Genomic DNA, 14605 nt, shown 5'->3' on the forward strand with positions numbered 1-14605 from the left:
TTTCTTTTTTTACAATGAGTAATGTTTTTTTTTTTGTAGTTTGTTGATGCAGTAACGGTCTTTTTCCGTTTCTTTCTTTATTAAAAGGGTCCTTAAATTATGACTTCACTGTCATCTGGGCTGGGGACTCCTCCAAAATCATTTGGGGGCCTTACTTGATTGAAGAGAAACAACCCATTAAAGCAGGGAGAACAGAATGTTCAAAGTGGAGCAGAGATATTTTGCGCTGGTGCTCTGGTTTCTTTTAACAAACTGGGATAATCTTTGAATAATTTATGCTTGTGTCGCAAGACTTGCAACGTGAATATCGATATGAAAACAAGGTGTCGCGCGTCAGACTATGTCAGAGACGAAGCGTGCGGATCGCTGCATATATCCATGCAGAAAGAGAGGCAGCCGTCACGGGCCGTCGGGCCGTGGCACGTCGCAACAAACTCTGGAGATAAGATTACAATCCTGCAAACGTATTCACGTTGATGATGTTTTGCGTGAATGAAACCCCACTGATTATAACTAGTTGCATTGTTGGTGACTGAATCTGCTGCTGCTGTACTGCTGCGTAAACTTCCGCAGTCTGTGGTAACAGCCTATCAGCGCATCGTTGTCATAGAGATGACAGCCCATAATAGTCTGTTGCCTGGCAGCCCTCATTGCTACCCGTGTGCACGCGCGCGAGCGAGAGAGAGAGAGAGCGAGAGCGAGAGCGAGAGTGTTGTCTGCCTGCCCTGCTCAATAGCGCCCCTCCTTTAACGTGTGTGTGTGTGGTCTGTGTGTGTGGTCAGGAGAGGTATGGCAGGCGACAGACATACACGGCCAGCCAGTAACATCTTGAAAGCGAATTACAGGAGCGGCGGGACCACCGCTCAAAAATACAACCGCGATGATCCTTGCGTAAGTTATGGTCCATAGAAAACAGGACGTTTTGACCAAACGCAAGTTATGGGGAAAGACTTGCATAACAGCACCCACTTTGAGAAACCCTGAAATAGGGCCGGGTCATCAATGGGTACACAAACACTAGGGGTGGATATTGGCAAGAATCTCGCGATGCAATACGTATCACGATATATTGTGAATCTTTGCAATACGATACTATTGCGATATATCAGCTTTAAAGCTGAAGGCGCTGCTGTTGTTGTTGTTTTCGTCGCTCGCAGCCATTTTTATCGAGAGACCTCAGTCACTGAACCGTGGGAAGGGAAAGTAGCTACTATAGTACAGCGACATCTAGAGGCAGCGGAGTGTCAGGACCGGACTTCAATCATTGGTTCCTATGCATGGGAACATATTTAATTTTCCTCAAAGTATCGCGATACTACGGCCTGAAGTATCGATACAGTTTTGGCAAATAAACTATCGCGATGTATTGCCATATAGATTATATCGCCCACCCCTAACAAAGACACACACACACACACACACACACTATACCTTCCATGGCCGCCTGCAGGGCGTTGATGGGGTCAACCTCTGTGACGATGACGCGGGCTCCGAAGCCTCGCAGAGCCTGGACGCAGCCCTTGCCCACGTCTCCGTACCCGGCCACTACTGCAACCTTCCCCGCAATCATCACATCAGTCGCACGCTTGATCCCGTCGATCAGAGACTCCCTACAACCGTACAGGTTGTCAAATTTACTCTAAGAGAGAGCGACAGACAGGTTGTCAAAGTTAAGAGAAACACAGCAGTTTCCAAGAGGAAATGGTCGGTACACTCCATTTTATGATCTGAGGGAGACAGTCGTAGAGACAGACAAGAGAAAAGCTGAGAGGGAGACAGAGTAGGAGTGACAGACGGTAGGAAACCGTCAATACTTAATAAACTTGACCTTTCACTCTGTACTTAGTCTGCTCTTTTTCCCCCTCTACACCAAACCCCTTTGCCAAAAATAGCAGATCTACAAACACCTCACGCTGCAAGGCGTTGTGAGCTTATAGATCTGCTATTTTTGGCTTGAGTTCTCAGAAAAAAAATTAAAAAGGTTTCTATCACACAAAGATTTGGAGGACCCCCTGTAGTAACTCTGAGGACCCCCTGTTGAAGACCCTTGTTGTAGGAGAGACAGAACAGGAAAAGTGTAGGCGAGATAAGGCAGTAGGAAGGCTAAGAGACAACCAATAAGACAGTAGTTTGACATGGAGTACGGTTACCTTTGTGACAGAGTCGTTGACATTGATGGCGGGAATCTTGAGTTCTCCGTTCTTAAACATCTTGTACAGGTTATGAACACCTGTGGTGGTCTCCTCTGACACGCCACGGATACCTGCACAGAACAACGACCATTTCAATGTGGGCATTTAGCAGATGTTCTTATCCAGAGCAACTTAAGGCAGCTATATACAGTCCAAAACCAATTTCTTATTTTTTTTTTTTCGTCACGACTTTGTAACCCATTCATTTACCCAGTGCCAATTGCCTAAGCTGTAATCCTGGGCTCTGCTCTCCCTCTGCCGCGCCTGGGGAGACAACCGACTGACCTCATGCTTCCTTCTATGCATGAGTAGTCCAAGTTGCTTCTTTTCACCTGACAGGGGGAATTTCCCCCGGTTTGGACGCAGCGTGTGGAAGGAACACGTTATTCCAACCAGTTCCTTCATCAAGCACCCCGGCTGGCCAGGGGGAGGCATTATGGAGACCAGGATTACTGCATGTTTTTGTGAGGGTATCTACCCTAGGAGAAAAGGCCAACCCCACCTAGGGTGTGGGCGCTGATGACGCGGAGGAGGGAACACGCCCCCAGCGCCCATAGCATCCCCCGGAGGATATCGAACCCAAGACCTTCTAGCAGTGAGGCGACAGCGCAACCAACTGCGCCACCGTTCCCCCAGAACTGAGAAAACCTTTGACAGACAATTGCCATAACATACTGCGACCAAACTCTTGTGAGTTCTGAAGGCTAGAACCCGCTCCATCAGTGCTGGAAGCAGTGGGTTTAATACCTGGATGTCCCACCGACACGCTGTGGGAAATGTGTCATGGGGGTACAGATTTTTTGTGATAGGATGCGATAGGGTGCGTCACTCAGGTTAGTCTCACAACACAACCAAACAACCTCCAGTAGTTAGAGCGCCACAGCAAAGCACACAGGCAGACACAGACGCAGACACGAGATACAACCACTCGCCTAAGTATGGAAACTTGTTTGTAAAGGATTCATAGTTACGTATTAGACAAAATACTATTCCACGCAGTTGCACAATTAAAAACCCCAAGCTCCAGTCTCCAACAGGGAAATGTCAATCTGTTAGTTAAATCAATCAAATTGGAACACCACCATCACAAAACACCAAATCACTCTATAGCAGTTGTTCTCAAAAGTGGGGTCCACGAGGGACGAGGGGGGACCTTTACAGACCTGTGAGTTATGGGTGTCCTTTCCATACGTTTGAGAACCACTGCTGACAGCTCTATATGATGTTAGTCTATATGGTAAATGACTCCATGCTCCAACACACTTGGATGTGAGCGTTTGTGAGTGACACATGCACATTGGTGTGCGGTCTGTCTCGTCTTGAGAGTCCTCCATGGGTTTGAGGGGGTTCCAGTTCCACAACAGACCCTATACTTTATGCCTCTTCATGACACAGCGAGAACACACAGTCAGGCTGCGTCTCAAAGGGCAAAGCATCCAGTTCACTGCACTTCTGGTTAGTACTGCTACACTCAGGCTGTGAGTTAGGAGACAATATCAACACACACAGCTCAGGTTAGACAAGCATTTGGTGTAGTTATTCTGCCACCTGCTGGACAGAACCCAGTACTCAACTATAAGCTCATCATAGATACCAATTTCCTCCCGCTAGGGAAATTCTGTATTTTCAGCCCAACCCAGCCGATTCGCTGCCCACAAGGAGTTAAGAGTCTTGCTCAGAAACACACATCGACATTGCTACCCTGGCCTGGAATCGAACCTGGGTCAACCAGGGGCTTTGGTTCCCCAGGCGGGCTCCCTAACCATTCAGCTATGCCACTCAGCAGTGAAGTGAGTAACCACTTAAACCCCAATACTCGGAAACGTGACTATTGGCTCTGGCATCTGGTCTGCTCTTTTTTCCCCCCTCGACACCAAATCTCTTCCCCGAAAATAGCCAATCTAGTTCACAACACATTGGACGTGTGAGCTTGTAGATCTGCTATTTTCGGCAAATAAGGATGCTATAGGGGTTCAAGTGGTGAACGTAATTAAAAAAACAAAATGTTCCCATCACATAAACATATGGCAGCCGCCCTGTATTAACTCTAAGAACCCCCTAGTTGTCCCGTAGCCCCCGTTGAAGACCCATGGACAGAGGATTGTATCATCAAGTATAAAGTAAAAATCCAATGTAGACATGGGCAACATGGTAGTAGAGTGATGCTATATGCTCCTGAAGCCCCATGTCTGTATGTGGTCTATCCGTTTTCCTTAGTTATCCTTAAGTATAGTAGTAATGTTTCGGATCGGTGAGGTTCGGGTCACTGCTCCAGTAAAATCCGCAGCCTTCGGACAGAGACAGTCAGGCACCCGTTTCTGTGGACCTCCGCAAGCACGTTTGAGAGAGTGCATGTGTTTGTTACCTGCCAGTAGTTTAGGATACTTGGTGTGCACCAGGTTTGTGAGGTCTCCTCCATCATCCAGGATCATGTTGAGAGGCTGGCCGTCTCTGAAGTAGATGGTCTGCTCTATACACCACACATACTCCTCATCAGTCTCCCCCTTCCACGCATACACTGCACACACACAGGAGAGGAAGAACCAGACAGAATGGAGGGATGGGGATTGTTACTCATGGATTAAAGCAAAAATAAGCACACACTAGCACCGTTTCTTAACAATAAAAAAAAAAGAAAAGATTGAGGCTTTAAGCTTTGCTTTCATGAAATGTCTGAGACCACTAGGGTTTTATGGAACATGCTTCTGAACATATTGCTATTTTCACCACTTCTAATGCTGAAATCCTAAAATAATAAAATAATCTACCAGATTACCAGATCAATTTTCACTGCACAATATGCTTGCATAGAAGACTTGGAACATCACCTCCACAAACACCAAATCTCACAACAGCAATGGTTCTCAAAAAGTGAGCACTCTCTCTTTTCTGAAGGCTATACGCCACCCCACAAGCGCTGGAAGGCAGCTGTGGCTTTAATACCTGGATGTCCCTCTGACGTGCTGTGGGAGATACGTCATGGAGGTACAGAGGTTTTGCCATTTCTTATGATAGGATGCGTTTAGTGTCACTCGTGTGTTTGGCACTAGTCTCACAACACAAGCAAACCTCCAGGAGTTATGGGCCATTCACACGAAGCACTATAACTATAAAAAATAGTTTTAGAGATCGATCTAAGTGGACGGCAAAGTTCACTTTACACCTATCAACTATAAAGAAAAGTGAACGCTCAGTGTGAATGGCCCTTTACAGAGATCCGCAGCAAAGAACACAGGCAGACAGATGCAGGCAGGAGATGCAACCACTCGAAGCTCGTCTACGGCAGCTTGTTTGTAAAGTATTCATAGGTATTAGACATAAAATAATATGCCACGTAGTGGCACAATAAATTAAAAATGTAGATATAAATATATAATCTCTTATAGTATAGCCCCACAATCTCTCAAACAGGGAAATGTCAATCTGTTAGTTAAAACAATCAAATTGGAACACCACCATCACAAAACACAAAAGTGGGGTCCAGGGGACCTTGATGAGGGGGGGGGGGCCTTTACAAATCTGTGAGTTATGGGTGTCCTTTTTATCATACGTTTGAGAACCACTGCTCTATATGATGTTAGTCTAAATGTAAATGGTATGTGACTGACTCCATGCTGACTCCATGCTCTCCAACACACTTGGATGTGAGCGTTTGTGAGTGACACATGCACATCGGTGTGCGGTCTGTCTCGTCTTGAGTCCTCCATGGGTTTGAGGGGGTTCCAGTTCCACAACAGACCCTATACTTTATGCCTCTTCATGACACAGCGAGAACACACAGTCAGGCTGCGTCTCAAAGGGCAAAGCATCCAGTTCACTGCACTTCTGGTTAGTACAGGAACACTCAGACCGGGAGTTAGACAACGTCAACACACACAGCTCAGGTTAGACAAGCGTTTGGTGTAGAGTTATGCTGCCACCTGCTGGACAGAACCCAGTACTCAACTATAAGCCCCCATAGAGCTCAACAGTGAAGTGCTGTAAAAATCCCATTCATTTTCTGCTGGAATTAGTCGTGGTGAGTGAGAAACCTGGATACCATCATTGTCCAGCTTGTGTCTCCGTCTCATCTCCCCAACTCTCACTCTGTTATCCCTCCCTTATCATATAGCTGCTATTACCGTTGTCATAGTCGTTACTATTGTTATTACTTTTGGCTGCCAATATGCAAGCTCTCAACGGTTTGTCACACCACAGTGTCTTGCGAAAATAACAAAACAAAGAACCGGGCTTAAAATGGTTAATCAGACTAATTTAGTCAGAAAGAGACAGACACACAAACACACATAGACCAGACGCCTGTCAGCAGTTTCTTGTCCGACGGCTGAAAGGTCTTCCCTCAGGGGGAGTGAAGAGACAATATCTAGAACACATCTGATCCTTTCCACAGCACACTGCGTGTGTATCTGACCTCAAGGCAACAGTGTTCCTCCCAGCAGGGGTGGAACGTTAACCAAGCACATCTAATCAAGTACTGTTAGCTCAGTACAATTTTGAGCTCCTACGTGTCACAATGTGATCACTACTGTAGGTCAAGTTTGGTGATGTGTCTGAGTGCTGAAGGAGGCAGTATTTCTGACAAAACATTGTTTTTAATGCGAAATAAATAAATATTTTCACTTCGGAAGCTATGAGTTAGTGGCTACTCCTGTTTTTGACTAGTGTGCGTTCATACTAGCACCTCTTTGAAATCAGTGACGTGTCCTAACAGACATGCATGCACAGCACACACACACACAGAATGAGAGTACCTGGGACGCCAGACTTGGCGATGGCAGATGCAGCATGATCTTGAGTTGAGAAGATATTACAGCTGGACCACTGGACCTACACACACACACACACACACACACACACACACACACACACACACACACAATCAAACCTCACATCAAATGTATACTTTGGAGTAACCAATGTTCAAATCAGTATAAATTAGGCGTAACCACATAGCAACACTGTTCTGAGCAATGTCATCATATTAAACATACATTGTGGAAAAGATTGATCTACAAACTCACTATCATTGTTGTGAGCTTTTACTTTTTGAGATTGCAAACTTTTGAAAAATGTCACCTATAATGAAATGTGCTAAATAGATATGCATTTGCCAAATATCAATCCATTTTTACTCATGTTTACCTATTTTGACATGTGCAGAATAGGGATCCCATGGTTCATGTGGTTGATGAAGTGCGATTTCATTCAGAACAACCTGCAGAACAACCTGCAGATATCGAACAGCAGAATCGCTTCCACCATTCAATCCAAACACACACACATCTTACCTCAGCTCCCAGGGCGGTGAGGGTCTCGATGAGCACGGCGGTCTGCAGGGTCATGTGCAGACAGCCGGCGATGCGAGCTCCCTTCAGTGGCTTGGAAGCGCCGTACTTCTCCCTCATCTTCATCAGACCGGGCATCTCATTCTCTGCAATGTCGATGGCCTTGCGCCCCCACTCAGCCAGGCTGATGTCAGCTAGGAGACACAGAGAGACCACCGTTAGCATTACTGACCATACAGTCATGTAGAACAGGGGTCTTCACAATTGATTGATTGAAGATTGAAGAATTTATTAGAAGTTTGCAATAGAAAAAAAAAGTACAGTTTCATGACAGTACAAATCACTGGTACAAGGTCAACTAAAAGGAGATCCTAGAAAGCCGAGGCTTATTTCCACAGGAACCACACTTTAAGTATCTCATATAACATTGAAAGACAGACGGATAGAACAATCATCAGTGTATTTTGGATTCATGTACATTTTTGTTTTTAGATATTTAACCACTTGAACAGTCAATACTTCAAAAACTTGACCTTTCACTCTGTACTTGGTCTGCTCTTTTTCCACTCTACACCAAACCTCTTTGCCCAAAATAGCCAATCTACAAGCTCACAACGCCTCAGCTTGTAGATCTGCTATTTTAGAATATGGACACTAGGGTTCAAGTGGTTAATATAAAAAAGGAGAAGCTCACAACGACTAAGCTTGTAGATCTGCTATTTTAGAATATGGACACTAGGGTTCAAGTGGTTAATATAAAAAAGGAGAAAAAATGTTTCTATCACACAAAGATTTTGAGTACCCCCTGTAGTAACTCTGAGGACCCCCTAGGGGTCCCGGACCCCATGTTGAAGAACCCTGATGTTGAAATAATGGCTCTTTTCTACTACGAAATGTGATCGTTTTTTTCTTTTTGGTTTCCATTCTGAAGAGAAAGGTACGAATTCCTTAAGAAAAAGAATAAAATAGCAGTAGTTCTGCTATTTTCACCATTTTAGAGAAATCTTGAAGGTATAAGTTCTTAGTTCTGGCCTGGGTTCCCAAACCTCGGGCTAAATGCCACCTCCTGAGCAGGGCCCAGATTAGATTCCGAGTACCGTATATGAAACTGAGCCGTAGCGTTTGGAAACAACCAGATCCCGTGAAATATTTTAGACGGCACACAGAGTTCTTGTAGTCAAAAAAGAACCACCAGAAAGTATAAAGACAGGGTCACCATTACTGTCCAAACACGGAGAAAACAAGTGGAACAGAGACATAATTATCATTACTGCATTACTGTTCATACATAGTAGTAGTATGTAATAAGATAGGAGGACAGACAGAAATAAATATCACAGTTTCATCTGCCATCTGTATGGGCCTCAGGCTGTGACAGTGAGAGAGTGAACATTGAATTACATTAGAGGACAACAGACACTGTGGGAGGAAATGGAGAGTGAAGAGCCCTGTCACAATTATTACATAATCACAATTATTTTAGCTAATCGAAATAATTTTTGGATAATCTATTTCTATTCACATATATACACATATTTATTTTGATTATTGACACCAGTCACTGTCAGTCATTTCTTTGTAATTGTTTTTGTTTAAAAAGCCTAAACAGCAAAGAGAAATGCATTATTTTTTATGCATTTATCATTTTTCAATGTTCAATGCCAAAATCTTAATCAACCCCACTTTGTTTGAAGATTAGACAAAATTATGAACATTCTCCAACTGCCGCCCTTACATCATTCACTTCATCCAGTTGTGTACGATCTGCAGTGCAGGACAATGTGACAGTCAGAGCAAATACACATAGCACACATGCGCGTCATGCGCGTGAGTGCATGCACACACACACACAGGTTAGCCAACCGCACTGAACCGGCGTTAGCCTGAACGACAGGGGACTGGGACTGGATCAGGGAAGGCAAACGTCAGGTCAGTGAGGTCAATATGAGGCCGACAAGAGTTACCACACTTGTGCCCTGTAGATAAAAGCTATACATAACTAACTACTACATACATGAATACAAGGAACATAAAGGAATACAAGGGAAGGGATTGTCCTAAAAAGTGACTTAAAATTGGCATTTGTTTGTCTGCAAAGAAAGAATAAAAGTTAAAACTGCAGCCTCTTGCGATTTAGAAATTACAGTTACAGCGATGTTATTCTGTTTCTTTTGAAGATTCATGCAGCCCTAAGCATTAGACTGCAATGATAAGACCTCTAGGGCTATCAATGTCTACTACATGTGCCATGTGCTGCAGAGAAACAAGGGAATGATAAACTCTACTGCTTGTAAATGTGTGGCACGAGCGTAAATGAATGATCCTGCACTCAACCCGCATTATACACCGCTAGAGTTGAACTGTGACATAGTGAGTAGCCAGTGACAGAGACATGATGTGGACTTTGACCTGTGATCTCTTATTAGCCTTCACTTTGATACACTGAAAGTCTACCTGTTACTCAGAACAGACAGACTGGATGCGGATCCGGGTTGATCCAGATACATGAGCCGGATTCACCGCATTGTTCCAATGGTTTCATTCATCTTATATTCCAGTTATCCATTTTAAAATGCATTTTAACATTTTCAGTGTCCTACTGAAAATACTTTCACAAAAATGGCTCACAAGAGACGCTGAATAAAGGTTTTACTGGTTTACCGGTACTCATGTGATGCACGTATGTTACTTAACGTTTTAACTGATAATACACATTTAAACACATGTGTAACAACAATGTAATGGAAATGTAACAGGTGAATAAAAAATTATGTTTTTCTTCATAAATGGATACAATGCCATTCCTCAAAAATGAATAGTCATAGTTGGAGAGGGATGGCAATTCTCTGATCAATTATCTCAATAATGGAAGGCATCAATTCTAACAGTACAACATCCTAACATACTGTAGCCCACAACTGTGCCCTCAGCCATCACTGCTACTCCAGACTGGGATGCCAAGTGAATAAGGTACTTTTAACGCAGTAGTTCTCAATGTGGGGTCCGGGGACCCCCAGGAGTCCTTGAGGGGGTTGCAGGGGGTCCCCAGCAAAATGAGTTAATATAGCATGAATATCACAGTATATTCAACAATCTAGTATTTTTCACACAACGCAGAGAAACAACCATTTCTTTTTTATTTGAAGGCCTGTGCTGAATTTCCCATTCGAAACTAGTTTTTGTTCGCCGCCTGGACACTGCTTCTGAATGAATAAGAGAGTGTTTCTGTGTGAAATTTGGTACAGGCTGTACAAATCCAATTTAAAACTGTTGTTTCACAGCAAAATATCATTTCACCACCAGTTTTTACAACAGATATAGTTGTGTGTGTGTGATATGCTGGGAACTAACTTTTTCTCCCAGCACCCCACAAGTCCTGGTCTGGATGGAAACCCCATCTACAGCAATGGTTGAATGGCACATATGGCGCTAATCCTCACATTTAACAAAGCTATGCAAAGAGGCAAATTATTACAGTGTTCTCTATTCAATTCTTCTGAATACAATGCAGCTGCCAAAGTTGAAAGTAGACTTTTTAATTCCTATAAAAGAACTGTTTAAACAATAACCAGTATTCAGTATTTGGATTAGTACAGCACCACGTGCTTGCAGTCTGTCTGTACAAGTCTGGTACACTCACTGACAGTATTATTTGCACACTTGAGGGGCTGCCTGCCTGCCTGTGCCCGTCAGTCGAGAAAAGAAAAAAAAAAGAAGTTGGCGGTGTGTTGCAAAGCCTGACGGGAATTGTAGTTTCCAAAACAAACGCCAGTCATTACAGCGCAACGGATCTCCGTGCCAAATACACTACATTGACCAGTATCTTCTTATTAACATAGACCTCTTTTCCTTTTTTTTAAGATGAGCTTTGCAGAAGCCGGTTCAATTCATTATTTTACTGAAAACTTTATAAAACTACGCAGACTTTAAACCGGCGTGAATAAAATAAACACCTTTTTACAACAATAACAAAATCTTTAACAATCCAACTAAAAGAGTACATAGGCTAATAACACCGCTCCTCCTCCACCACGTGCTTTCGTGCAAAGCGAGCGTGTCGCTTACTGGCCAAAAAGAACAGATCTACAAGCAATCGACGCTTTGCCTCGCGTCCCGTCGATAGCTTGAAGATCTGTCCTTTCTAGCCAACAAGAAGACAACCGTCGCAACTATGGGGTTTATAATTATGTGCAAGTCAGTGCAACCTGCAAGGGATTTCCATTCATACTAACCGACTTTGAAGGGTAGTTTCTCGGACATGGTTGGTTCTTGGGGTGGTTTGTGTGGTTCCGGACCGGCTGGTGTTGTTGGTTCTGCAGTGCAGGCTCTGTGCGGGAAGGAAAGGAGAGAGGAGAGGAAGCGGCGGTGTGTATGCCTGGGCTAAAAGAGGGAGGGACGCTCACATGTCAACTCGCTTTTATTCCCCGGTACCGTCTGTCTGCGTACCATGGCCCAGAGGGACGGCCTCCTGCTCCCGCGCCCGGTGATTGGCTCGTTGTCTTTTGGTTGCCACGGAAACTACTGGTTTGGTGAGATACATGTAGCCTAGGCCCGTGTAAAATGTTGAACTTGGGAGTCCAGATTTTGGGCATGTGATTATTTGGTGGTTTTCTTTTTTTCTTTTCCTTTTTATTCAACATTGTGTCAGACTTTTTTCAAAGCTTCTAGAATCTCTTCACTCCTATTTTTGCTATAAAAAAGAAGGAAAGTATAATATAGGGCTTAATTGTTTAACGTTAACTCACAAGCAATTCATTGTAATTAATTTGCTTCATATAAACTTTATACAAAAATACAATACATCGTTTTAAATACAATCTCTTTATAATACAATTTGGTCTAGTTATTTTTTTTTTTTGCTTAAGTTAAGTGTTTATTAAATTAGTTAGAATGCTGTTCAAATCTATGAGGAAAGACTCATGTCTAAATAATAGTTGTCCAAACATATATTGTACACACAATGTATCATTAAATTATGGAAAATGTCATTTAGGACTGTGAAATTGTTCCATCATCTAATTTGGCCATTTTATTTATGCTTTCTCCCTGACATTAGAGTGGCCAATCACGGCGCACTCATCTCTCCGGATGATGGGACAAAGCTGCCTCACAAAATGTGTGTTTTATTTTTTTATTTTTCATATAGCATAATTCATGAGCTGGTGTTGTTCAAATAATGCTTATTGGCTGACAGAGTCCCTGCCCCGTATAAGAGAGGGATGTGATTGGTGAAGGCGGGATAGGGGTGGGGAGGGTTAGCCAATGACAAAGCGATATTTAAGGGCGGTGGTGGGGTTGAATGAGATTGTTATGTGCTGTGTGTATGTGCTGTGTGTGTGTGTGTGTGTGTGTGTGTGTGTGTGTGTGTGTGTGTGTGTGTGTGTGTGTGTGCGTGCGTGCGCGCGCGTGCGCGTGCGTGCGTGCGCGCGCGTGCGTGCATGGTGCCCCAGTTGTAGCTAGAACAACTGTTATCCAGCCCGAAAGTACCATCTGCAAATTCTACTCATATTACTTTCTATTATGTTGTGACTTTTTTCTTGTATGTTGTACTCGTCTGATATGTTATGTTCAAACAATTATTTGAGTTTATTGAGTTGTGTGTTTCATCATGTCATGAGTGTTTGTTGTGTGAGCGTTTGAGTTTATTAACTTTTGTGTTTTGAATTGTGTGAATGTGTGTTTTCTGGTGAAGGTTTAAAGGTGGCTAGCTAGCTGTGTCTAGTTCACTCCAGGTAAAGTCAGAGGCAACAAGTAGGCTACTGGGAGTGAAACATGCTCTTTGTAAAGCATCGAGCGTGTGTGCGCGAGTGCATGTGTGTGCCTGAGAGTGAGAGAGAAAGTATTCTCACTTGGCAAGTTGGCATGTGTCACCATGGAAGTGGGTTTCCTTTTCTTCAAGATTACATAATGATAATGGATACATAAGAGTCGAATTCAACTTTAGTAATAAACAAATAATAAAGAATCGCTGCAATAATAAACAATAATGAAGAATAGCAGCAATTCTAAGAAAGAACACAGTATGGGTAAACATTGCTGCATGTATGCTTGATGTTCTCAAAGTGTGCAAGGTTCCCACAATTTGTATGCTTCCTGAGGTTTCTTTCTTTTCCATCAAGTATTCTTTTCATTATATTATTTTCCTTTTGTTGGGAAGGGGGGATATGTCTGACTGTCAGTCAAAGACAGGGGCTGTTGTTTAATTAGTTAAATGTGGGCCTGTAGATCTCTTTGAGACTCACTGATTAAGGCCTAAACCAATCAACTTGATTTAATTGTATGTGTACCTAGATGCGTGTGTGTGTGTGTGTGTGTGTGTGTGTGTGTGTGTGTGTGTGTGTGTGCGCGCGCGCGCGCGCCTGTGTGCGTGCGACGTGTGTGTGTGCGTGTTTGTTGGTGGATTAGCCACCTACTGTACTTAATGAGGAGCTTCTCTCTGGCTAAAGCCAAGGTCCCATTAGCCATTGAAAATTGAGAAGAAAATCTCAGGAGGGGAGCATGCCTAGAGTACGTTCCCAGGGTGCTATGTTCCACATGGCACGTGGCGTGGAGGGAGTGCTCGTTTTGTTTCAAGCGGTAACCTATTCCATCCACCGTGGCCAAGCCTCAAAGCCTCACTGCTGTGCGCACTTCCCCCCAAAAAACATAGCTTGGCAACGATGCAGGCATGCAACCTGCGGAACATAGGACCCTGCATGGGAAGTTTGGGAACATACAGTAGTAACGTTGGAATAATACGACCCCCTCAGGAGATGTTAGCTCGACTGTCATTGTTGAGAATTATTCATACTAGTCCTGTGCCTGGGGGTGTGTGCAGTGTCAGTGTGCGCTGGGGTGTGCACAGTATCTGAGGGATTGAATGTAGGAGTCTCAGAAGTAATGTTGGAGTGCCCGTTGGGCAGATCTTTATGCCCATACATGGTGTTACGTGTCCAGGCCAGTCTGTGATGTCAGTACTATGCCGTCAGAGTGCTGCAGACAGACGGCGGACAGACATTCGATAGAATTAATAGTTAGATGTAATATTATGTATTTTGCATACTGACTTTGAGCAACACCTTGAGTACACATACTGTAAATGTTGCAGTTCCAGTGAGTCAACATGCAACTCAGACTCTGTTTGACCAA

At 43.7% G+C, this 14605-nt stretch overlaps 1 protein-coding gene across 1 annotated transcript in view; it reads right to left on the minus strand.

Moving 5' to 3' along the window:
* ahcy (adenosylhomocysteinase) overlaps positions 1-11868 on the minus strand; it is a 16510-nt gene extending 4642 nt beyond the window's left edge. The window contains exons 1-6 of the mRNA XM_080727854.1: positions 11710-11868; positions 7481-7671; positions 6944-7019; positions 4558-4710; positions 2151-2263; positions 1432-1639 (exon numbers count right to left, since the gene is read on the minus strand). Of these exons, the coding sequence (XP_080583980.1) occupies positions 1432-1639; positions 2151-2263; positions 4558-4710; positions 6944-7019; positions 7481-7671; positions 11710-11737 (769 nt within the window). The 5' untranslated portion in view covers positions 11738-11868. The remainder of the gene's footprint in view (positions 1-1431; positions 1640-2150; positions 2264-4557; positions 4711-6943; positions 7020-7480; positions 7672-11709) is intronic.
* Between the last annotated feature and the right edge of the window lie 2737 nt (positions 11869-14605).

The sequence above is a fragment of the Nannobrachium achirus genome (assembly GCF_963921795.1).
Source record: "Nannobrachium achirus genome assembly, chromosome: 6".
Classification (NCBI taxonomy): domain Eukaryota; kingdom Metazoa; phylum Chordata; class Actinopteri; order Myctophiformes; family Myctophidae; genus Nannobrachium; species Nannobrachium achirus.